Source organism: Bombina bombina, chromosome 5, assembly GCF_027579735.1.
Source record: "Bombina bombina isolate aBomBom1 chromosome 5, aBomBom1.pri, whole genome shotgun sequence".
NCBI lineage: Eukaryota > Metazoa > Chordata > Amphibia > Anura > Bombinatoridae > Bombina > Bombina bombina.
In genome coordinates, this window is record NC_069503.1 from 1,144,996,698 (window position 1) to 1,145,021,433 (window position 24,736).

The window sequence follows — 24,736 nt, forward strand, 5'->3', positions numbered from 1 at the left end:
TTCACAGTAATGTTTAAAAGTCCTTGAAAAAGCTTACATAGCGAAACGATCGTCGGAACCAACAGTTCTCCAGCGCGTCTCTACACTTGCTCATACACCAGAAGGAGGAGCAACTCTGACTAAGATTAAGATTCTGCTATCCGTATCCACTTGCATCCTTAATGGGAGTTTGCTTTTGCGAGCAACAATAGTAATTTGCTACTCTATTAACCTCTGCAAATGGTGTATTATAAGCATTAGTGACGCTTTTATTAGGTTTTAATAAATTATTTTAAACTACATTTCTGTGAGAGTACTGTTTACCCACCAGTATAAAGTGGGTATGCGCATTTCCTTGAGCTTAGGTATAAGCTCCAACCCATGTGAGTAGTCATTTGTTCACAAGCTTGATACATATCCTGGATAGTGTTACAGAATTACACTATGTTGCAATTTTTCTTTTCCTTTCTCTGAGAACGGTTAAAAGATACTAAGAAGCAGAAGATTCCCAGCAAGAACACGTATATCCTTATATGAACTTTTTATTTTTTAAGTTTTCATTTTTTATGATCTTTGATTGCGGTATCACATTTATTTCACATTTTTTCCTTGGTTTGTGATAATTGGTATTTTTATTTTATAATGTTTAAAAGCAAGACTGGGGGAAATCAGTTACATTTGGCGCCAAAGGATCAAGCCTTCCCCCAGTTTTGCTTTAAACATTACTGTTAATCTGCTGGCGAGTGCCAGGTTTTCTGTGTGTTGTGTTGATAATGTTTGTAGTGCTTCCCTGCAGGCCTGTCACCCAGGCTGCTCTGGGGTTAACTGCCTGGGTTGCTGGGAACTTTGCAGCTGTCTGTCAGTGTTCAGAGCTGTGGAGTTTGCTGTGGCTTAGGATGTGTACCCAGTCCAGCCTGTGAGTGCGGTCCATTCCTGTGTTTTGTATTTTCATAGGGGAGGTTACAAAAGCCTGTGTCACCCTGGGAGGTTCCAAGTTGGTTTGTTTGGAAGTTTGCATTGTGTGGGTGCTGGTTTAGGGTCCCAGGAAGGGGGAGACCTTGTCGTGGTCCTAGGCTTGATTCTTTGGCACCAAATGTAACTGACTTCCCCCAGTTTTGCTTTTAAACATTGCTGTGAATCTGCTGGCGAGTGACAGGTTTTCTGTGTGTTGTGTTGATAATGTTTTTAGTGCTTCCCTGCGGACCTGTCACCCAGGCAGCTCTGGGGTTAACTGCCTGGTTTGCTGGGAACTTTACTTTGCAGCTGTCTGTCAGTGTTCAGGGCTGTGGAGTTTGCTGTGGCTTAGGATGTGTACCCAGTCCAGTCTGTGAGTGTGGTCTATTTCTTTCATGCAATTGGCAAGAGTCCATGAGCTAGTGGCGTATGGGATATACATTCCTACCAAGAGGGGCAACGTTTCCCAAACCTCAAAATGCCTATAAATACACCCCCCACAACACCCACAATTCAGTTTTATAAAATTTGCCTCCTATGAAGGAGGTGAAGTAAGTTTGTGCTAAGATTTCTACGTTGATATGCGCTTCTCAGCATGCTGAAGCCCGGTTCCTCTCAGAGTGCAGTGAATGAGGGATGTGAAGGGAGTATTACCTATTGAATGCAATGGTCATCCTAACGGGGATCTATTTCATAGGTTCTCTGTTATCGGTCGTAGAGATTCATCTCCTACCTCCCTTTTCAGATCGACGATATACTCTTATATACCATTACCTCTACTGATTCTCGTTTCAGTACTGGTTTGGCTGTTTACTTTATGTAGATGAGTGTCTTTTGGTAACTATGTTTTCTTTTACTTATGACACTCTCAGCTATGGTTTGGCACTTTATATGTAAAGTTCTAAATATATGTTTTAAACTTATATTTGCCATGATTCAGGTTAATCAATATATTTCCTTCTTACAGACTGTCAGTTTCATTTTGGGAAATGCATATGAAAAAATTATTTCTTACCTGAAAATTTTTCAAATTGACTTTCTTTTCTAAATTGCGGGCTATTAGGCTCGCGGGAGCGCAAAATGCTATAATTTATTACTTCATTTTTGGCGCAAGACTTTTTTGGCACGAGAATTACTTTTGTTGATGTAATGACGTCATTTCCGGCGTCTTAGTTGGCGCCGAGAGTTTTCACGTAGTTGCGTCATCTATGACGCTCGTGTTTGTTGCAGACGTTTTTGGCGCCAAAAAATATTTTGTCAGTTGGGCGACATACTTGGCGCCAGATTTTTGACATTACTTAAGTCATTATTTCTTTTTGCTTCTGGTTTCCAGAGGCTTATTCTGTTTGCATTTTTTCCCATTCCTGAAATTGTCATATAAGGAAATTCATCATTTTGCTTTATATGTTGTTTTTTCTATTACATATTGCAAGATGTCTCAAGCTGACCCTGTTTCAGAATCTACTACTTGAATCCTGCTGCCTGATGTCGGTTCTGCCACAGCTAAGTGCATTTGTTGTAAACTTGTGGTAACTGTTCCTCCGGCTGTAGTTTGTGTTAGTTGTCATGATAAACTTTCTAAAGCAGACAATATTTTCATTAGTAGTAGTTCATTACCTGTTGTTGTTCCTTCAACATCTAATGTTCAGGATATTCCTGTTAATGTGAGAGAATTTGTTTCTAATTCTATTCAGAAGGCCCTGTCTGCTATACCACCTTCTAATAAATGTAAAAGGTCTTTTAAAACTTCTTATAAATCCAATGACTTTTTAAATGACCGACAGCATTCTGATTTATCTATCTCTGATGAGGATCTATCTGGTTCAGAAGATTCTGCCTCAGATATTGACACTGACAAAACTTCATATTTATTTTAAATGGAGTATTTTCGTTCTTTATTAAAAGAGGTGTTGACTGCATTAGATATGGAGGAGACTAGTCCTCTTGATATTAAAACCAGTAAACATTTAAATTAGTTTTTTAAACCTCATGTAGTTATTCCAGAGGTTTTTTCCAGTTCCTGATGCTATTTCAGATGTAATTTCTAGGGAATAGAATAGTCTGGGTACTTCATTTACTCCTTCTTCAAGGTTTAAGAAACTGTACCCTTTGGCGACTGATAGATTGGAGTTTTGGGAAAAGATCTCCAAAGTTGATGGGGCTATCTCTACTCTTGCAAAGCGTACTACTATTCCTACGGCAGATAGTACTTCTTTTAAAGATCCTTTAGATAGGAAGCTTGAATCTTATCTAAGGAAGGCTTATTTATGTTCAGGTCATCTTCTTAGGCCTGCTATTTCTTTGGCTGATGTTGCTGCGGCTTCAACTTTTTGGTTGGAAACTTTAGCGCAACAAGTACCAGATCCAAATGTGTATAGCATTGTTAAGCTAATTCAACATGCTAATAATTTCATTTGTGATGCCATTTTTGATATCATTAGAATTGATGTCAGGTATATGTCTTTAGCTATTTTAGCTAGAAGAGCTTTATGGCTTAAATCTTGGAATGCGGATATGACTTCTAAGTCAACGTTGCTATGTCTTTCTTTCCAAGGTAATAAATTATTTGGTTCTCAGTTGGATTCTATTATTTCAACTGTCACGGGGGGGAAGGGAGCCTTCTTGCCTCCCGATAAAAAATCTAAGGGTAAATTTAGGGCTGCTAACCGTTTTCGTTCCTTTCGTCAGAATAAGGAACAGAAACCTGACCCTTCCCCTAAAGGAACGGTTTCCAATTGGAAGCCTTCTCCAGTCTGGAATAAATCCAAGCCTTTTAGGAAATCAAATTCAGCCCCCAAGTCCGCATGAAGGTGCGGCCTTCATTCCAGTGCAGCTGGTAGGGGGCAGACTAAGATTTTTCAAAGATGTGTGGATCAATTCAATCCAAAATCATTGGATCCAGAACATTGTTTCTCAAAGGTACAGAATAGGTTTCAAGGTAAGACCGCCTGTGAGAAGTTTCTTTCTCTCATGCATTCCAGTGAACCCAGTAAAGGCTCAGTCTTTCCTGAAGTGTGTTTCAGACCTGGAGTTATCCAGGGTAATTGTGCCAGTTCCCTTTCCGAAACGAGGTCTGGGGTTTTATTCAAATCTGTTCATTGTTCCAAAGAAAGAGAATTCTTTCAGACCAGTTCTGGATCTAAAAATTTTGAATCGTTATGTAAGAATACCAAAGTTCAAAATGGTGCTTATAAGGCCTTTTGTTCAGCAAGGGCATTATATGTCCACAATAGACTTACAGGATGCATATCTTCATATTCCGATTCATCCAGATCACTATCAGTTCCTGAGATTCTCTTTTCTAGACAAGCATTACCAATTTGTTGCTCTTCCTTTTGGCCTAGCAACAGCTCCAAGGATCTTTTCAAAGGTTCTCGGTGCCCTACTCTCTGTAATCAGAGAGCGGGGTATTGCGGTGTTTCCTTATTTGGACGATATCTTGGTACTTGCTCAGTCTTTACATTCTGCAGAATCTCACACAAATCAACTAGTGTTGTTTCTTCAAAGACATGGTTGGAGGATCAATTTACCAAAAAGTTCCTTGATTCCTCTGACAAGGGTAATCTTTTTAGGATCCAAAAAAGCAATAATTTTAATTGTATAATCTTTTTAGGATTCCAAATAGATTCAGTATCCATGACTTTGTCTCTAACAGACAAAAGACGTCTGAAATTGGTTTCAGCTTGTCGGAACCTTCAGTCTCAGTCAGTCCCTTCAGTAGCTATGCGCATGGAGGTTTAGATCTCATGACTGCAGCATCGGACGCGATCCCCTTTGCTCGTTTTCACATGAAACCTCTTCAGCTTTGTATACTGAGCCTATGGTGCAGGGATTATACAAAGATAGCACAATTAATATCCTTAAATCCCAATGTTCGACTATCTCTGACTTGGTGGTTAGATCACCACCGTTTAGTTCAGGGGGCCTCTTTTGTTCGTCCAACCTGGACTGTGATTACAACAGATGCAAGTCTTTCAGGTTGGGGAGCTGTCTGGGAATCTCTGACAGCTCAGGGGGTTTGGAAATCTCAAGATTACCAATCAATATTTTGGAACTCCGTGCGATTTTCAGAGCTCTTCAGTTTTGGCCTCTCCTGAAGAGAGAGCCGTTTATTTGTTTTCAGACAGACAATATCACAACCGTGGCATATGTCAATCATCAAGGTGGGACTCACAGTCCTCAAGCTATGAAAGAAGTATCTCGGATACTTGCATGGGCGGAATCCAGCTCCTGTCTAATCTCTGCGGTCCATATCCCAGGTATAGACAATTGGGAAGCGGATTATCTCAGTCGCCAGACTTTACATCCGGGAGAATGGTCTCTTCACCCAGATGTGTTTCTTCAGGTTATTCAGATGTGGGGGCTTCCAGAAATAGATCTGATGGCTTCTCATCTAAACAGGAAACTTCCCAGGTATCTGTCCAGGTCCAGGGATCCTCAGGCGGAAGCAGTGGATGCGTTGTCACTTCCTTGGAATTATCAACCTGCTTATGTCTTTCCGCCTCTAGTTCTTCTTCCAAGAGTGATTTCCAAAATCATAATGGAGCATCATTTGTACTGCTGGTGGCTCCAGCATGGCCACACAGGTTTTGGTATGCGGATCTTGTTCGGATGTCCAGTTGCCAACCTTGGCCACTTCCGTTAAGGCCAGACCTTCTATCTCAAGGTCCATTTTTCCATCAGGATCTCAAATAATTAAATTTGAAGGTATGCAGATTGAACGCCTAGTGCTTAGTCATTGAGATTTCTCTGACTCAGTGATTAATACTATGTTGCAGGCTCGCAAATCTGTGTCTAGAAAGATTTATTACCGAAATTTGGAAGATTTACATTTCATGGTGTTCTTCTCATAAATTTTCTTGGCATTCTTTTAGAATTCCTAGAATTTTACAGATTCTTCAGGATGGTTTGGATAAGGGTTTGTCTGCAAGTTCCTTGAAAGGACAAATCTCTGCTCTTTCTGTTCTGTTTCACAGAAAAATTGCAAATCTTCCTGATATTCATTGTTTTGTACAGGCTTTGGTTCGTATCAAGCCTGTCATTAAGCCAATTTCTCCTCCTTGGAGTCTTAATTTGGTTTTGAGGGCTTTACAGGCTCCTCCGTTTGAGCCTATGCATTCTTTGGACATTAAATTACTTTCTTGGAAAGTATTGTTCCTTTTGGCCATCTCTTCTGCTAGAAGAGTTTCTGAATTATCTGCTCTTTCTTGTGAGTCTCCTTTTCTGATTTTTCAACAGGATAAGGCGGTTTTGCGGACTTCATTTAAATTTTTACCTAAAGTTGTGAATTCCAACAACATTAGTAGAGAAATTGTTGTCCCTTCGTTGTGTCCTAATCCTAAAATACTGTTGAAAACCCTCTTTTGCTCCAAACCCTCCAATCCTTCGGCATTTGTGACACAGCTATATTTTTTTTCTCTTCCTACCTGTCTAACTGTACCATTGGTGTAGCCTTCTCTGGGGCATCCTCTGCCCCATTACCACTTTCTGTTGGGGTATCACAAGGCTCTGACCTCAGTCCCCTTCTCTTCTCAATCTACACATCATCATTAGGTTCCTTAATAAAATCCCAGGGGTTTCAATATCATTTGTATGCCGATGACACATAAATCTACCTCTCTGCAACAGATCTATCTCCTTCCTTGCTAACCAGTATCCCTAACTGTCTTTCTCTTCCTTAAAGTCCTCTCACTACCTTAAGCTAAATCTTTCCAAAACTGAGCTCCTTATTTTCCCCTTCTTCAAAAATCTTCACCCCCCCCATTTCTCTATAACTGTCGATAACTCCATCATTACCCCTACCCTGCATGCCCGATGTCTTGGGGTCACACTTGATTCAGCTCTTGCTTATACTCCTCACATTCAGTCCTTTGCCAAAGCCTGCCGCTTCCACCTTAAATATAGCTCTAAAATTAGACATTTCCTTACTCTGCTCACAATCTTCCACTCTCCTCCTCTATTGTTACCTCCTCACATTCCCATTTGCAGGACTTCTCCAGACTGGCTCCCATCTTGTGGAACTCTCTGCCTCGCTCCACAAGACTCTCCCCTAGTTTTGAAAGCTTCAAGCGCTCCCTAAAGACTCTACTGTTCAGGGAAGCATACAACCTACACTAACCTTTCCTAATTCTAGTTTCTCTCCTCCATTGCTATCCCCTGAACCCCCTTAGCATGTAAGCCTATTATCCCAGCTGTTTGTAGATCACCTTCATAAGAGCTGACTAGAACTGTTATCTTGTACACCACCTATGTTTATAGCGCTGCAGAATCTGTTGGCGCTCTACAAATACCTGATAATAATAATAAAATAATAACATACACAGAGATAGACAGGCACACACTGATACATACACACACTCAGTGTACTTCAGGGCAGCTCAGCTCCTACTTGCTGCATGGCCCAACTGATGAGATGCGAAAGACCACCCAGATCCCCTCCTGACATAACTACCTCTGCAGCAGTGTACTTCAGGGCAGCTCAGCTCCTACTTGCTGCATGGCCCAACTGATGAGATGCGAAAGACCACCCGGATCCCCTCCTTATATGCTGCCTCTGATTTAAGCAGCGGAGTACTTCATGCAATGCAGCTCCTATTTGCTGCATAGTCGCCCTGCTCCACCCACCACAGCCCTCCTGCCTCTGCTCCACCCACCACAGCCCTCTTGCCTCTGCTCCTCCCACCACAGCCCTCCTGCCTCTATGATTGCCCACATGTCGGCTACATCCTGTGCACAGTCAAATAATTTAAATAAATACTGCATTTTTCAAGGACTGTATATATATTACACACACATAAATATACACCATTGAGCCCTTCCCAGTCTCGCACCTTGTCATATACCATATCCTTTTAATTCAGCTTTATAACCTTTGTCAATAATAAACATTTGCTTTAGATGTAATCAGTATAATTACAACTTAAATACTTCATATCCATTTAATTTTCAAGTCTTTTGTTATGCAAAGATTATAGTTTACTTCAGGTCTCCCAAAATAAAGATTTATAGCGGTATTTTGCATTGCGCTCGAGCTAAACACTTGTAATAAGACCTCTAACAGCACTACCTGCGCTCTCTATTAAATGTATAGGTCACAATAAAAAATGTATTCCGTGTCAATATTCTCTGGATAACCTTTTTGACATCCACTTGTAATACCAGATGATGCGTAAAGCGTGGGACCGAGCACAAGATAACTCACTTTGCGCTATCAGTTGTGCTCCACTTTTAGGGGTTGATTTATGAAGCAGCGGATGCTGCTTCTGACCCACTCCGCTTCAGTTCTGCCTGAAGCGGAAGTTAAGAAGCAGTGGTCCTAAGACCGCTGCTCCTTAACTCATCCGCCACCTCTGAGGTGCCGGACAGCAATCAGCCCGATCAAACACGATCAGGTTGATTAACACCCCCTGCTAGCGGCCGTTTGGCATCGAATCTGCAGGAGGCAGTATTGCACCAGCAGTTCACAAGAACTGCTAGTTCAATGATAAATGCAGAGAGCGTATGCTGTCGGCATTTATCGATGTGCGGCGGACATGATACTCTACATCGTATCATGTCTGCTCACACAATAGTAAATTGACCCCTTAATCTAGACTTATGGGGAATTCCCTAATGTGTTTATTGCCTGTTTATGCATCTGTGTTTTACAGGATTATCTCAGGATCATGGAAGTCTCATTTCTGACTCTGACCATCAGCCTCGTCTTACTTGTCCTCTTCATCACCTCATTATGGCAGAAGAAAAAGAAGTACCAATTCCTGCCCCCAGGACCGACCCCCTGGCCTCTGCTGGGGAACCCTGTCTATATGATGAGAAGAAAAGGAGCCACATATTACCCAGAGGTACAGCAGCGCTTACTCAGTCATAGGGGGCCCAGCTGCAGAAGCTGCTCAGAATTTATTAATTATAAATATCAATAATTATCAATAAACAACTCGGGGGTCTATTGCAACCCCTTAGCAGAGCATTATAAAGGTCACTGAGTTTCTAGTCTGAGATCAGTGTAATCCATCAGAAAAACTGCTGCTATAGCGGCTTTTTAATGAACTTGCACGGCGCAGGCGCCAATAATATTCTGCACTGAGCGAAATCAATATATGTTAATAATAAAATTAGGCCAAATCAAACTAAATTATTAATGGTCATGGATGATTTTATTGGTTGCATTAAAACCTGTAGAGAAACACATTAGACAGCTATAACCAATACTAATTTAATTAGCTGTCATTATTTAATTTCACATTCACTGCATATATTTTAATAACATGTACTGTAGGGGCTGAAATACCTCAAAAAACTCACATTCTTTAATTAACTTGAGTGTAAGAAAATAAATACAGTATATATGTGTGTATGTATATATATGTGTATGTATGTTTGTGTGTATATGTGTGTATGTATGTCTGTGTGTATATGTGTGTATGTATATATATGTGTATGTATGTCTGTGTGTATATGTGTGTATGTATATATATGTGTATGTATGTTTGTGTGTATATGTGTGTATGTATATATGTGTGTATGTATATATATGTGTATGTATGTCTGTGTGTATATGTGTGTATGTATATATATGTGTATGTATGTTTGTGTGTATATGTGTGTATGTATATATATGTGTATGTATGTCTGTGTGTATATGTGTGTATGTATGTCTGTGTGTATATGTGTGTATGTATATATATGTGTATGTATGTCTGTGTGTATATGTGTGTATGTATGTTTGTGTGTATATGTGTGTATGTATGTTTGTGTGTATATGTGTGTATGTATATATATGTGTATGTATGTCTGTGTGTATATGTGTGTATGTATGTTTGTGTGTATATGTATGTATATATATGTGTATGTATGTCTGTGTGTATATGTGTGTATGTATGTCTGTGTGTATATGTGTGTATGTATATATATGTGTATGTATGTATGTCTGTGTGTATATGTGTGTATGTATGTCTGTGTGTATATGTGTGTATGTATATATATGTGTATGTATGTATGTCTGTATGTATATGTGTGTATGTATGTCTGTGTGTATATATATGTGTATGTATGTATATATGTGTGTGTATATGTGTGTATGTATGTCTGTGTGTATATGTGTGTATGTATATATATATATGTGTATGTGTGTATATATATGTGTATGTGTGTATGTTTGTGTGTATATGTGTGTATGTATATATATGTGTGTATGTTTGTGTGTATATGTGTGTATGTATATATATGTGTATATGTTTGTGTGTATATGTGTGTATGTATATATATATGTGTGTATGTTTGTGTGTATATGTGTGTATGTATATATATGTGTGTATGTTTGTGTGTATATGTGTGTATGTATATATATGTGTATGTATGTATGTCTGTGTGTATATGTGTGTATGTATATATATATGTGTATGTGTGTATGTTTGTGTGTATGTATATATATATGTGTGTATGTTTGTGTGTATATGTGTAAATATACAGTATCTGGGGCCTATCTATCAAGCTCCGAATAGAGCTTGACACCCCGTGTTTCTGGCGAGCCTGCAGGCTCGCCAGAAATAGCAGTATGAAGCTGCGGTCTAAAGACCGCTGCTCCCTAACCCTGTCCGCCTGCTCTGATAAGGCGGACAGGAATCACCACAATTCAACCCGATCAAGTACGATCGGGTTGATTGACACCCCCTGCTGGTGGCCGATTGGTGGCCGATATGTGTGTGTGTATTGTATGTATGTGTATATACTGTGTGTGTGTGAGTGTGTATAAATATATATGTGTGTGTATTGTATGTATGTATATATACTGTAGAAGCAGAAAAAAGAGAGGAGCCTTATGGGACAGTACCGTAGTACAGTGGTAAGGGCAGGAGACAGCACACACAACGAGTCAGGATACTCACAAAAATGATGGCATAAACGTATGCCTCACTAGACAGGACGGGACCTTAGTCGCCCGCCAGACGGACCAATGGAAAGATAGATCCAGAACTCCAGGGTCCAATCCGCAGCTACAGGAGGTAGAATCGTCAGAGGAACGGGTAGCCCGTGATAGGACCAATTGCTGTTAGCTCTTAGTATGAGTGGCGGGTAACCGGACCAACCAAAAAACGGTATACACAAGAGCGGGGATATCGTAAAAGCTAATTTATTAAAATCACTGTTAAAACATATAGTTTATATGAAATGACAACAGCAACGCGTTTCTCGACCTTCCGGTCATTTCATCAGGACTAAGGTCCCTTCCTGTCTAGTGAGGCATACGTTTATGCCATAATTTTTGTGAGTATCCTGACTCGTTGTGTGTGCCGTCTCCTGCCCTTACCACTGTACTACGATACTGTCTCATAAGGCGCCTCTCTTTTTTCTGCTTCTACAGACTTTTACAACTATTCCTCTCCAAAAGTGCTGCTGTATCATATTGGTTGCTGGCTGTTCCAGGAACTTCGCTTTCCCTGAGATTGTTATCTAAGCTGGGTCTTGTGCATCAGCTGTGCGCACCTCCATAGGATTCATCCTTTATTATCTTCATATATACTGTGTGTATATACAGTGGATATTGAAAAGAATCCCCCCCCTTGAAAATAATCACATTTTGCAGCCTGAAATAAAGACAGACACAGTTTTTGTTTATCCAGTTGTAATTACTCAGTGCAACTTATAATATCCAAGTGAATGATAAAACGCCAACATGGCAGGCAAAAATAAAGACAATTCAAAAACAGAATCACTGATTTGGAAAAAGGATCACCCCCTTGTGTCAGTATTTTGTTGAACCACCTTTAGCTTTAATTACAGCCTTTAGTCTATTGGGATTTGTCTCTACTAACTTTGCACAATATTTGCCCACTCGTCTTTGCCAAACTGCTCCAGTTCTGTTACATTTGATGGTGACCATTTGTGGACTGCAGTCTTCAAGTCATGCCACAGAAATTCAATGGAGTTAAAGTCTGGGCTCTGATTCGGCCATGCAAGGACATTCATCTTTTTCTCCTTCAACCACTTTGTGGTTACTTTTGCTGTGTGCTTTGAGTCATTGTCATGTTGGCTTTAGGACATGGGCTTTAGGACTAGTTTAATATATATACTTGACTTTAAAGTTACCTTTACACAATTTATACTTATATTATCACTTGTTCCCAGGCTTATCTCTCCTCACCTTTGACCACACTCACCTTCAGTGTAAGCGCAAGAACCTTCAAGCCTGTAGTATACTTTGGGCTAGATTACAGTTGGAGTTTTTTTACATTGCATGTTAATGTGCACACGTATTACAAATTGAAAGTAAAAAGAACGTGACTTTGCGATCGCATTCTTGTACTCCAAAGGGCACAACGCGCAATTGCGATTGCATAATTGCATTTCTCCATAGACTTTAATGGAGCCTCGTTTTCATGCCGAAATCTAACAGCCACAGCTCGCGCACCCCTGATCTCAATAGCACAATATACATGCATATGAATGTATACATATATATTTTTATGAAGATAAGAGAAGAATGTGAATTAGCGCAATTCAAACGTACAGACAAACCAATTTACAGTCTACCTAGATCAAATATAACACATACATAACATCTACATACAGTCATAAAATCAACGTCAAGATCTCTAATACAAGTAAAGATATGGCACTTAATTCTATGTAATTGAAAACTCGAGCTGCAAATATAAAATATATATATATTGTAAAAACCAGTAGTAAAAAGTCCCATAAATGAATAACTTTTCCAAAGGCACGAAATTCCTAAACTAAAATAGATGTCAGACAGAAGTCCTGGTCCCTTTCGGGTATCTACTTACACTCCAAAACCTCAATCAATATGAGGTAGGAGCCGCACAGTGTAGAGAGAATCTATCGCAGACAACTGGAAAATCCTGACTCCCTATTGTATGTAGTACATTCAGGCTTTGTCAATGGATGTAGTACATGTAACAAAAACAGAGAGAGGAATAGTGCAACACAATCTATTTATTTGACACACAAATCCAGTATCTGTAAGTAATATGCTCACATGCAAGAACCTCAATAACATATAAGGTAATTTACACACTCCATAAAATAAATGTCACTGTATCTGAAGCTATACTCATCCAAGGAACAAAAGAATGCTGAAAAATAGCATTCCTGACCAATCCTTACGCGTTTCAAAGATAATAGCAATGTGCTCCTTCTTCATCAGAAGAAACGCCAAATATTACATCATATCCGGTTTTGGTATACCATAGAATAATTTTGAACAGGAAGTGTACTGTAAAGGTATGTGTCAGAGCTATAATGCATGCAATCTAGGGGTCCGCTCAGTCTCACACCTAACCTGTGACTCTTTGAGTAATTAGAGTCAAGATCTTGCTCATATACTTGAGGGGACTAAGAGAAGTCAGAAAAGTATTTTAGTGTGACTAATCGTGATAGATTCAGATTTAGAATGAGTGTCACAGCAGGCATAGGATAGCTTAGGTAAGCAGGTGAGAGTGTGATATTGTCTGCAGGATAGCCAAAAGAGAAGAGAGTGGCTATTGTGATTGTGTTAGATATTCTGTTTTATACAGCAATCAGAGGGTTAATGCTTCAGATTTTGTTACAAGCACCAGTTCAGTCAGACCGGTTACTTTGTGGTAGAAATGTAAGTTGAATATGTCTTCAGAGTGTCTATGAAGGAACACCGCTTAAGTGTTAATTCGGCAATCCTTGCTGTAACCTAATAGTTATCTGTAAGACAGCGGGGTAGGTTGTGTACTCTGAGAACGAGGTATTTGACAGAGCGGCCTTAGTTTTAATACTTGTGGTTTTGATTGTGAGCAGGCTTTGGTTACATCCGAGGAGACCGGGAAACTTACATCTACCAGCGGAGTTGAGCTGCCGACTCGGTAACTGTAATCAGGAGGAGTGAGGTTCAGCGTGTAGCTCACGGTGTCGTTCCATGTCTCTGTTCCGGATGTGAGTCGCAGCTGTAAGAGGCTGCGTTTCCTCGAGTGCAGCGCTAGCTGCGTGACTTGCAACAATTGGTGAGCGTATTCAGCAACTATGTTGCTATCTATTTGCCAATGTTTCTTGTGTAATAAAGTCCAGGTCCTGTAGTTAGATATCGGGTAACAGGGTAAATCCTGGTAAAGAGCTAAGCAGAAAGCTTCAGATCCGGCTGTTCTGCCATCAAAGACAAAATACTTAGCCCCGAGAAAGGATGAGGAGTAACCTTGGTAGGTAATACTTAAAGGGACAGTGCAGATCATTACAGAACACCCCCTCCAAAGAGCCGCTCCGCGGATCAGGGACCAGGCCTGTCCGGGCGCCTGCGGTGAAAATCCGAGACTAAACGGGGAGCAGAAAGATTAGATGAAGGTTCCCAGGAATCCTCCTCAGGACCACAGTTCTTCCATCTGACAAGATATTGTAACTGTCTTCGGTGGTATCGTGAGTCCAAGATGATCTGGACCTCATACACGTCACCTGTGGTCATCGGAGTAGGGGGAGACCGGGAGGATGAATCTGATCTCAGTGGGTTGTAGGGTTTGAGTAGGATAACATGAAACACTGGATGTATTTTATACGTGGAAGGCAAGGTTAACTTAACAGCATTCTAGTTCAATACTTTCTCTATAGGGAAAGGACCAATGAAAAGGGGGGCTAATTTTTTAGACGGTACAGGCAACCTCAGATGCTTAGTAGACAACCAGACTTTGTCTCCAGTTTTGTAAGGAGGTGCAGTTGATCTTCTTGGATCATAGTAACGTTTTTGGGTTTGTTGTGCATCCTTCAGGATAGCCTTTATAGAATTAAATCCTTGTGCGATGGAGTTGACAAAATCGTTAACCACAGGGGATTCGGTTTCTGAACGGTTGTTTAGATGATATGTGGGATGGAATCCATAGTTGATATAGAAGGGAGTGGTCTTAACGGAACTGTTGATGGTGTTGTTGAAGGAGAACTCCGCAGAAGGTAACAGTGCCAACCAGTCATCTTGTTGGGATGAGCAGTAGCATCGTAGGAACTGTTCCAGAGTTTGATTTGTTCTTTCACAGAGTCCATTTGTCTGAGGATGGAAGGCAGTAGACATCCGTCTCTCTATTTTGTATATTGCAAAGGTGTGTCCAGAAGCGAGAGGTGAATTGGGACCCCCTATCCGTAGTTATGGTGTCGGGAAGTCCATGTAATCGGACTATTTGGTTGAGAAAGAGGTTTCTTTGGCAGTTGGCAACCCAATTGCTGGTAGAAAATGAGCCATCTTTGAGAAATGGTCTACGACTGCGAGTATTGTGTTATGGTTTCCTGAAGGGGGTAAGTCTACGATGAAGTCCATGGCTATTGATTTCCAAGGTCTTTCTGGTACAGATAGGGAGAGGAGACAACCATAGGGATGATGCCTCAGGTGTTTATTCTGTGAACAAACCCCACAGGATCTAATGTAGTTCTTTACGTCACACGCCATGTGTGGCCACCAATATTCTCTATGGATCAGGTGTAGTGTCTTATGTATACCGGGATGACCAGCCAGTGTGGCATCATGTGCAGATTTGAGGACTGTTTGCCTCATGGTGTCAGGGACGTATAGTAGATTCTCCTTGTACAAGAGTCCGTTCGGAGCCTTGTGGAGTTGAAGAGTACCTGTAGGGGTCTTTTCTTTTTGTCTTTTGATGAGATAGGTGTTGCTAGTGGTGGTGAGCCCTATCAGTCTGTTGTGGGGTATTATGGAGTCCGAACCGGTATAGGTGTTAGGTCTCGGGTCTCTTCTTGATAAGGCGTCGGCCTTTCCATTCTTTGTTCCTGGTCTGTAGGTTATTATATAATTAAATCGACTGAAGAAAAAACTCCACCTTACCTGCCGAGAACTGAGGGTTTTGTAGGTCTTTAAGAACTGAAGGTTTTGTGGTCTGTATATATTGTGATTGGAATGGTGGTTCCTTCTAGAAGATGCCTCCAGAATTCTAAGGAGGCCTTGATAGCTAGCAATTCCTTTTCTCCCACAGCATAATTGAGTTCTGCACTATTCATGAGTCTGGAGAAGTAGGACACAGGATGTAGTGGTTGTAATGATGTCCGTCTTTGTGATAGGACTGCTCCGATTGCGTGGTCCGAGGCATCGACTTCCAAAACGTAGGGTAGCGATGGGTCGGGGAATTGCAAGATGGGAGCTGTGATAAACTTCTTTTTTAGGAAACGGAATGCTGCATCTGCTTGATCATTCCATTTAAAGGCGTGATTTTTCTTGGTTAAAGTAGTTATGGGCTTGATTATAGCGGAAAATCCTTGAATAAACTTCCTGTAAAAATTGGAGAAACCAATGAATTTCTGTATATCCTTTTTGGAAGTGGGAGTAGGCCAGTTGGAAATCGCCTCTACTTTATTATCTTCCATTTCAATTCCCGAGGGGGAGATCTGATAACCAAGGAAGGATATGGAGTTGGAGTTAAAGATGCATTTCTCTACCTTTACGTAGAGTGAGTTTGCCCTAAGGCGAGTGAGAACTGCCTTGACGTGATTTATATGGTTGTCGAGAGTATCGGAATAGATCAGAATGTCTTCAAGGTAGATAACCATTACTACATCCAACAAGTCCTGGAAAAGGTCATTCATAAAATGCTGGAAGGTAGCTGGGGCATTACACAGCCCGAATGGCATGACCATATATTCAAACAGGCCATACCTTGTCCGAAAAGCGGTCAGCCATTCATCTCCCTGCCTGATCCGGACCAGGTTGTAGGCGCCACGTATGTCTAATTTGGTAAAGACCTTAGCCCCTTGTAAACGTTCGATTAGTTCGGGTATCAGAGGTAAGGGATACCTGTTCTTTTCTGTTCGTGCATTCAATTCCCTGTAGTATATAATGGGTCTGAGGCTGTTGTCTTTATTCCTCACAAAAAAAATTCCAGCACCTGCTGAGGACGTGGAGGGTCTAATGAATCCCTTCCGAAGATTTTCGTCGAGATATTCCTTCAGATGTTTGAGTTCTGGTTCAGACAAGGGAAAAACTCGAACGTATAGGACCGTGGAGTTGGGGAGCAACTCTATCGGGCAGTCATACGGCCTGTGGGGTGGTAGGACCTGAGCCTCCTTTTTATCGAAGACGTCGGCAAACTCTTGGTAACACTGAGGTATTGGATGATCTGAAATGTGCATCAGAAGGTGAGGAAGCTGAGGCTTGCAGTTCCTTTTGCAGGTGTTGGAAGTGAAGATTAAGTCACCAGTTCCCCAATGTATGGAGGGGTTATGGTGTTTGAGCCATTTAAGACCTAGAATTAGAGGGAATAGAGGTGTGAGTATGACTTCAAGTACTATGTATTCGGTGTGCCCTGACGCAAATGTCAGTCTTAGTGGAGCTGTCTGGTGAGTAATTGGACCTGATTTAATAGAAGAACCATCAACGAGTCTGATAGGTAGTGAATTAATTTTCTTTATTAGTGGTATTTTATGTGCACAAACAAATTCATAATCAATTAAATCCCCTGTTGCTCCGGAGTCAATCACGGCTTCCGTAAGTGCTTGATGTTGCTCCCACTGCAGGGAAACAGAGAATGAGAGGTGAGAGGAAGTCTTGTAATCAGTAACATGACACACAGAGTCTGTTTCAGACTTACCCTTCTTTTGTGTGGGAAGATTGTGGCAGTCCTTTACTGTGTGTTCTGGACTGGCACAGTATATGCAAAGGTTGAGCTGTTTGCGTCGAGCCTTTTCCTCGGGCTTCAGAGGACCCTTTATGAAGGCTATATCCATGGGTTCCTCATTTGCCCTAAAGGATGGGGCTGAAGTGATGAACCTCTTTGTATGGTATACAGTAGTGCCTTTTTCGGTCTTTCTTTCGCGTAGGAGTCTGTCTATCGATATGCATAGGGATATCAGACACTCCAGGCTAGTGGGCATGGAGATTCGAGCCAGCTCATCTTTTATATTTTCACTGAGACCTAGTCAAAATTGATTTTTCAGTGCATGCTCATTCCAGAGCGTATCTGGAGCCCATCTCTTATATTCCGCTATGTAGTCCTTGACTGACCTTCTGCCTTGTCTTAGACCCCTAATAGCTGTTTATGCTGTGCATTGCTTATCATGATCTTGGTAGAGTAGTGACATTGCAGCAAAGAAAGAATCCAATGAATCGAGAATGGGATCATTTGACTCATAGAACGTGTTTGCCCAGGTTCTTGCCTCACCTGAGAGGTAGGATATAACAGTCAATACACATACACGATCATTAGGATAGGTTTTAGGCTTGAGTTGGAAAAACAAATTACAGGAATTCTGGAAATCCCTGAAGCGCGACCTATCCCCAGAGAACTTTTCAGGGGGGCACACCTGTGGTTCAGGAAGATCAGTAGTTGCTGCTTTTGATATCATTTGTTCATTTATACATTTTCTTAATTGTTTGTTTTCTGACTTGATTTCACGTAAGCCTTGGAGCATGAGATCCATATTTTGTGATAGGGTGCCAACCCTTGATGATAATTCACTTAGATCCATTCCCAGGCACAGAAAGATTGGATGCAAATTTAGGGCTAAGTATTATGTAAAGGTATGTGTCAGAGCTATAATGCATGCAATCTAGGGGTCAGCTCAGTCTCACACCTAACCTGTGACTCTTTGAGTAATTAGAGTCAAGATCTTGCTTATATACTTGAGGGGACTAAGAGAAGTCAGAAAAGTATTTTAGTGTGACTAATCGTGATAGATTCAGATTTAGAATGAGTGTCACAGCAGGCATAGGATAGCTTAGGTAAGCAGGTGAGAGTGTGATATTGTCTGCAGGATAGCCAAAAGAGAAGAGAGTGGCTATTGTGATTGTGTTAGATATTCTGTTTTATACAGCAATCAGAGGGTTAATGCTTCAGATTTTGTTACAAGCACCAGTTCAGTCAGACCGGTTACTTTGTGGTAGAAATGTAAGTTGAATATGTCTTCAGAGTGTCTATGAAGGAACACTGCTTAAGTGTTAATTTGGCAATCCTTGCTGTAACCTAATAGTTATCTGTAAGACAGCGGGGTAGGTTGTGTACTCTGAGAACGAGGTATTTGACAGAGCGGCCTTAGTTTTAATACTTGTGGTTTTGATTGTGAGCAGGCTTTGGCTACATCCGAGGAGACCGGGAAACTTACATCTACCAGCGGAGTTGAGCTGCCGACTCGGTAACTGTAATCAGGAGGAGTGAGGGTCAGCGTGTAGCTCACGGCGTGGTTCCGTGTCTCTGTTCCGGATGTGAGTCGCAGCTGTGAGAGGCTGCGTTTCCTTGAGTGCAGCGTTAGCTGCGTGACTTGCAACAGTTGGTGAGCGTATTCAGCAACTATGTTGCTATCTATTTGCCAATGTTTCTTGTGTAATAAAGTCCAGGTCCTGTAGTTAGATATCGGGTAACAGGGTAAATCCTGGTAAAGAGCTAAGCAGAAAGCTTCAGATCCGGCTGTTCTGCCATCAAAGACAAAATACTTAGCCCCGAGAAAGGATGAGGAGGAGCCTTAAGTAACCTTGGTAGGTAATCCTTAAAGGGACAGTGCAGATCATTACATGTACATTCCCCACTTCCGGTCTCATCAAGATCAGCTCGTATAACCTACATTCTCAATATGTGTGGTATACGTTATTAATAAAACATGTGACTCATTGTGTGTAAACAAACAACCGTGTATGTATAGCTAAATATATAAAATCAACATTCAAAATGGCATCTACAAACATAGGAGAATATAGTGTATACCGGATGTTGCATTATATCCGGTTTTATAATGGCCTCTATTGTCACAAGGAATAAAAGATGCTCCAATATAAATATATGTAATCCTCAAAAGAGGCAATCAACTAGTGTATCAAACCTATCTTCTTACAAGTGCTCATCTCATAGTCGTGAACCCCCGCCGCCCATAGTTTCAGCTCGCAACTCGAGCTATCCTATATACGGCGCCGTCAGATGCTAAAGTGCCGTAAGTCTGATAAACCAGTGATGTCCAGAAATCTGCGTAAGTACAAATTTCTGGAGTCGCCAGTGACCTACGGCACTTTAGAAACTGCCGGCACCTACAAAACCTGACTAAGTTATAAAATCACCCGTACTATCTAACACGCCTCCCAAAAATAGCCCGACACGTCTAACCCTCTATCCGCTATCCCTTCTCACTATCCTAACAATAAAAAATGTATTAACCCCTAAACCGCCGCTCCCCGACCCCGCCGCCACCTACATTATCTATATTACCCCCTAATGTGAGCTCCTACCCCGCTGCCATCTACATTAACTACCCCCTAATATGAGCTCCTACCCCGCCGCCATGTACATTAACTACCCCCTAATGTGAGCTCCTACCCCGCCGCCATTTACATTAACTACCCCCTAATGTGATCTCCTACCCCGCCGCCATCTACATTAACTACCCCCTAATGTGAGCCGCTTACCCCGCCGCCAGCTATATTAAAATTATTAACCCCTAATCTAATCCCCCTACCTCGCCGCCAGCTATATTAAAATTATTAACCCCTAATCTAATCCCCCTATACCGCCGCCAGATATATTAAAATTATTAACCCCTAATCTAATCCCCCTATACCGCTGCCAGCTATATTAAATAGATTAACCCCTAATCTAATCCCCCTACACTGCCGCCAGCTATATTAACTATATTAACCCTAATTATATTAGGGTTAATATAGTTAATATCGTTATTATATTTTCTTTCATGTAATTAGCAAGAGTCCATGAGCTAGTGACGTATGGGATATACATTCCTACCAGGAGGGGCAAAGTTTCCCAAACCTCAAAATGCCCATAAATACACCCCTCACCACACCCACAAATCAGTTTTACAAACTTTGCCTCCTGTGGAGGTGGTGAAGTAAGTTTGTGCTAGATTCTACGTTGATATGCGCTCCGCAGCAGGTTGGAGCCCGGTTTTCCTCTCAGCGTGCAGTGAATGTCAGAGGGATGTGAAGAGAGTATTGCCTATTTGAATTCAATGATCTCCTTCTACGGGGTCTATTTCATAGGTTCTCTGTTATCGGTCGTAGAGATTCATCTCTTACCTCCCTTTTCAGATCGACGATATACTCTTATTTATACTATTACCTCTACTGATTCTCGTTTCAGTACTGGTTTGGCTTTCTACTACATGTAGATGAGTGTCCTGGGGTATGTAAGTCTTATTTTTGTGACACTCTAAGCTATGGTTGGGCACTTTTATATAAAGTTCTAAATATTTGTCTTTAAACAATTATTTGCCTTGATTCAGGATGTTCAATATTCCTTATTTCAGACAGTCAGTTTCATTATTTGGGATAATGCATTTGAATAATCAATTTTTTTCTTACCTTAAAATTTGACTTTTTTCCCTGTGGGCTGTTAGGCTCGCGGGGGCTGAAAATGCTTCATTTTATTGCGTCATTCTTGGCGCAGACTTTTTTGGCGCAAAAAATTCTTTGTTATTTCCGGCGTTGTTCTTGTCACCGGAAGTTGCGTCATTTTTGACGTTTTTGCGCCAAAAGTGTCGGCGTTACCGGATGTGGCGTCATTTTTGGCGCTAAAAGCATTTAGGCGCCAAATAATGTGGGCGTCTTTTTTTGCGCTAAAAAATATGGGCGTCATTATTGTCTCCACATTATTTAAGTCTCATTGTTTATTTGCTTCTGGTTGCTAGAAGCTTGTTCACTGGCATTTTTTCCCATTCGTGAAACTGTCATTTAAGGAATTTGATCAATTTTGCTTTATATGTTGTTTTTTCTATTACATATTGCAAGATGTCTCAGATTGACCCTGAATCAGAAGATACTTCTGGAAAATCGCTGCCTGATGTTGGATCTACCAAAGGTATTTGCTGTAAACTTGTGGTATCTGTTCCTCCAGCTGTTGTAATGAATGTCATGACAAACTTGTTAATGCAGATAATATTTCCTTTAGTAATGTTACATTACCTGTTGCTGTTCCATCAACATCTAATACTCAGAGTGTTCCTGTTAACATAAGAGATTTTGTTTCTAAATCCATTAAGAAGGCTATGTCTGTTATTCCTCCTTCTAGTAAACATAAAAGGTCTTTTAAAACTTTTCATTTTTCAGATGAATTTTTAAATGAACATCATCATTCTGATTCTGATAATGTTTCTTCTGGTTCAGAGGATTCAGTTTCAGAGGTTGATGCTGATAAATCTTCATATTTATTCAAAATGGAATTTATTCGTTCTTTACTTAAAGAAGTCTTAATTGCATTAGAGATAGAGGAATCTGGTCCTCTTGATACTAAATCTAAACATTTAAATAAGGTTTTTAAATCTCCTGTAGTTATTCCAGAAGTTTTTCCTGTCCCTGATGCTATTTCTGAAGTAATTTCCAAGGAATGGAATAATTTGGGTAATTCATTCACTCCTTCTAAACGTTTTAAGCAATTATATCCTGTGCCATCTGACAGATTAGAGTTTTGGGACAAAATCCCTAAGGTTGATGATCTCTACTCTTGCTAAACGTACTACTATTCCTACGGCAGATAGTACTTCTTTTAAGGATCCTTTAGATAGGAAAATTGAATCCTTTCTAAGAAAAGCTTACTTATGTTCAGGTAATCTTCTTAGACCTGCTATATCTTTGGTGGATGTTGCTGCAGCTTCAACTTTTTGGTTGGAAGCTTTAGCGCAACAAGTAACAGATCATAATTCTCATAGCATTGTTAATCTTCTTCAACATGCTAATAATTTTATTTGTGATGCCATCTTTGATATCATTAGGGTTGATGTCAGGTATATGTCTCTAGCTATTTTAGCTAGAAGAGCTTTATGGCTTAAAACTTGGAATGCTGATATGTCTTCTAAGTCAACTTTGCTTTCCCTTTCTTTCCAGGGTAATAAATTATTTGGTTCACAGTTGGATTCTATTATTTCAACTGTTACTGGGGGGAAAGGAACTTTTTTACCACAGGATAAAAAATCTAAAGGTAAATTTAGGTCTACTAATCGTTTTCGTTCCTTTCGTCACAATAAGGAACAAAAGCCTGATCCTTCCCCTACAGGAGCAGTATCAGTTTGGAAACCATCTCCAGTCTGGAATAAATTCAAGCCTTTTAGAAAGCCAAAGCCAGCTCCCAAGTCAACATGAAGGTGCAGCCCTCATTCCAGCTCAGCTGGTAGGGGGCAGATTACGATTTTTCAAAGAAATTTGGATCAATTCGATTCACAATCTTTGGATTCAGAACATTGTTTCACAAGGGTACAGAATAAGCTTCAAGATAAGGCCTCCTGCAAGAAGATTTTTTCTTTCCTGTGTCGCAGTAAATCCAGTGAAGGCTCAAGCATTTCTGAAATGTGTTTCAGATCTAGAGTTGGCTGGAGTAATTATGCCAGTTCCAGTTCTGGAACAGGGGTTGGGGTTTTACTCAAATCTTTTCATTGTACCAAAGAAGGAGAATTCCTTCAGACCAGTTCTGGATTTAAAAATATTGAATCATTATGTAAGGATACCAACATTCAAAATGGTAACTATAAGGACTATTCTGCCTTTTGTTCAGCAAGGGCATTATATGTCCACAATAGATTTACAGGATGCATATCTGCATATTCCGATTCATCCAGATCACTATCAGTTTCTGAGAATCTCTTTCCTAGACAAGCATTACCAGTTTGTGGCTCTGCCGTTTGGCCTAGCAACAGCTCCAAGGATTTTTACAAAGGTTCTCGGTGCCCTTCTCTCTGTAATCAGAGAACAGGGTATTGTGGTATTTCCTTATTTGGAGTCTTCACATTTAGCAGAATCTCATACGAATCGACTTGTATTGTTTCTTCGAGAACATGGTTGGAGGATCAATTTACCAAAAAGTTCATTGATTCCTCAGACAAGGGTAACCTTTTTAGGTTTCCAGATAGATTCAGTGTCCATGACTCTGTCTCTGACAGACAAGAGACATCTAAAATTGGTTTCAGCTTGTCGAAACCTTCAGTCTCAATCATTCCCTTCGGTAGCCTTATGCATGGAAATTCTAGGTCTTATGACTGCTGCATCGGACGCGATCCCCTTTGCTCGTTTTCACATGCGACCTCTTCAGCTCTGTATACTGAACCCGTGGTGCAGGGATTATACAAAGATATCTCAATTAATATCTTTAAAACCGATTTACGACGCTCTCTGACGTGGTGGACAGACCACCATTGTTTAGTTCAGGGGGCTTCTTTTGTTCTTCTGACCTGGACTGTGATTTCAACAGATGCAAGTCTGACAGGTTGGGGAGCTGTTTGGGGGTCTCTGACAGCACAAGGGGTTTGGGAATCTCAGGAGGTGAGATTACCAATCAACATTTTGGAACTCCGTGCAATTTTCAGAGCTCTTCAGTCATGGCCTCTTCTAAAGAGAGAGTCGTTCATTTGTTTTCAGACGGACAATGTCACAACCGTGGCATATGTCAATCATCAAGGAGGGACTCACAGTCCTCTGGCTATGAAAGAGGTATCTCGAATACTGGTATGGGCGGAATCCAGCTCCTGTCTAATTTCTGCGGTTTATATCCCAGGTATAGACAATTGGGAAGCGGATTATCTCAGTCGCCAAACGTTACATCCGGGCGAATGGTCTCTTTACCCAGAGGTATTTCTTCAGATTGTTCAAATGTGGGGACTTCCAGAAATAGATCTGAAGGCTTCTCATCTAAACAAGAAGCTTCCCAGGTATCTGTCCAGATCCAGGGATCCTCAAGCGGAGGCAGTGGATGCATTGTCACTTCCTTGGAAGTATCATCCTGCCTATATCTTTCCGCCTCTAGTTCTTCTCCCAAGAGTGATTTCCAAGATTCTAAAGGAGTGCTTGTTTGTTCTGCTGGTGGCTCCAGCATGGCCTCACAGGTTTTGGTATGCGGATCTTGTCCGGATGGCCACT

The 24,736-nt window shown here is 40.9% G+C and overlaps 1 protein-coding gene across 1 annotated transcript in view; it reads left to right on the forward strand.

Annotated features, from left to right (window-relative positions):
• LOC128661754 (cytochrome P450 2C38-like) overlaps positions 1-24,736 on the forward strand; it is a 132,195-nt gene that overhangs the window by 10,462 nt on the left and 96,997 nt on the right. Inside the window, exon 3 of the mRNA XM_053715974.1 lies at positions 8,583-8,774. Coding sequence (XP_053571949.1) covers positions 8,598-8,774 — 177 coding nt within the window. The 5' untranslated portion in view covers positions 8,583-8,597. The remainder of the gene's footprint in view (positions 1-8,582; positions 8,775-24,736) is intronic.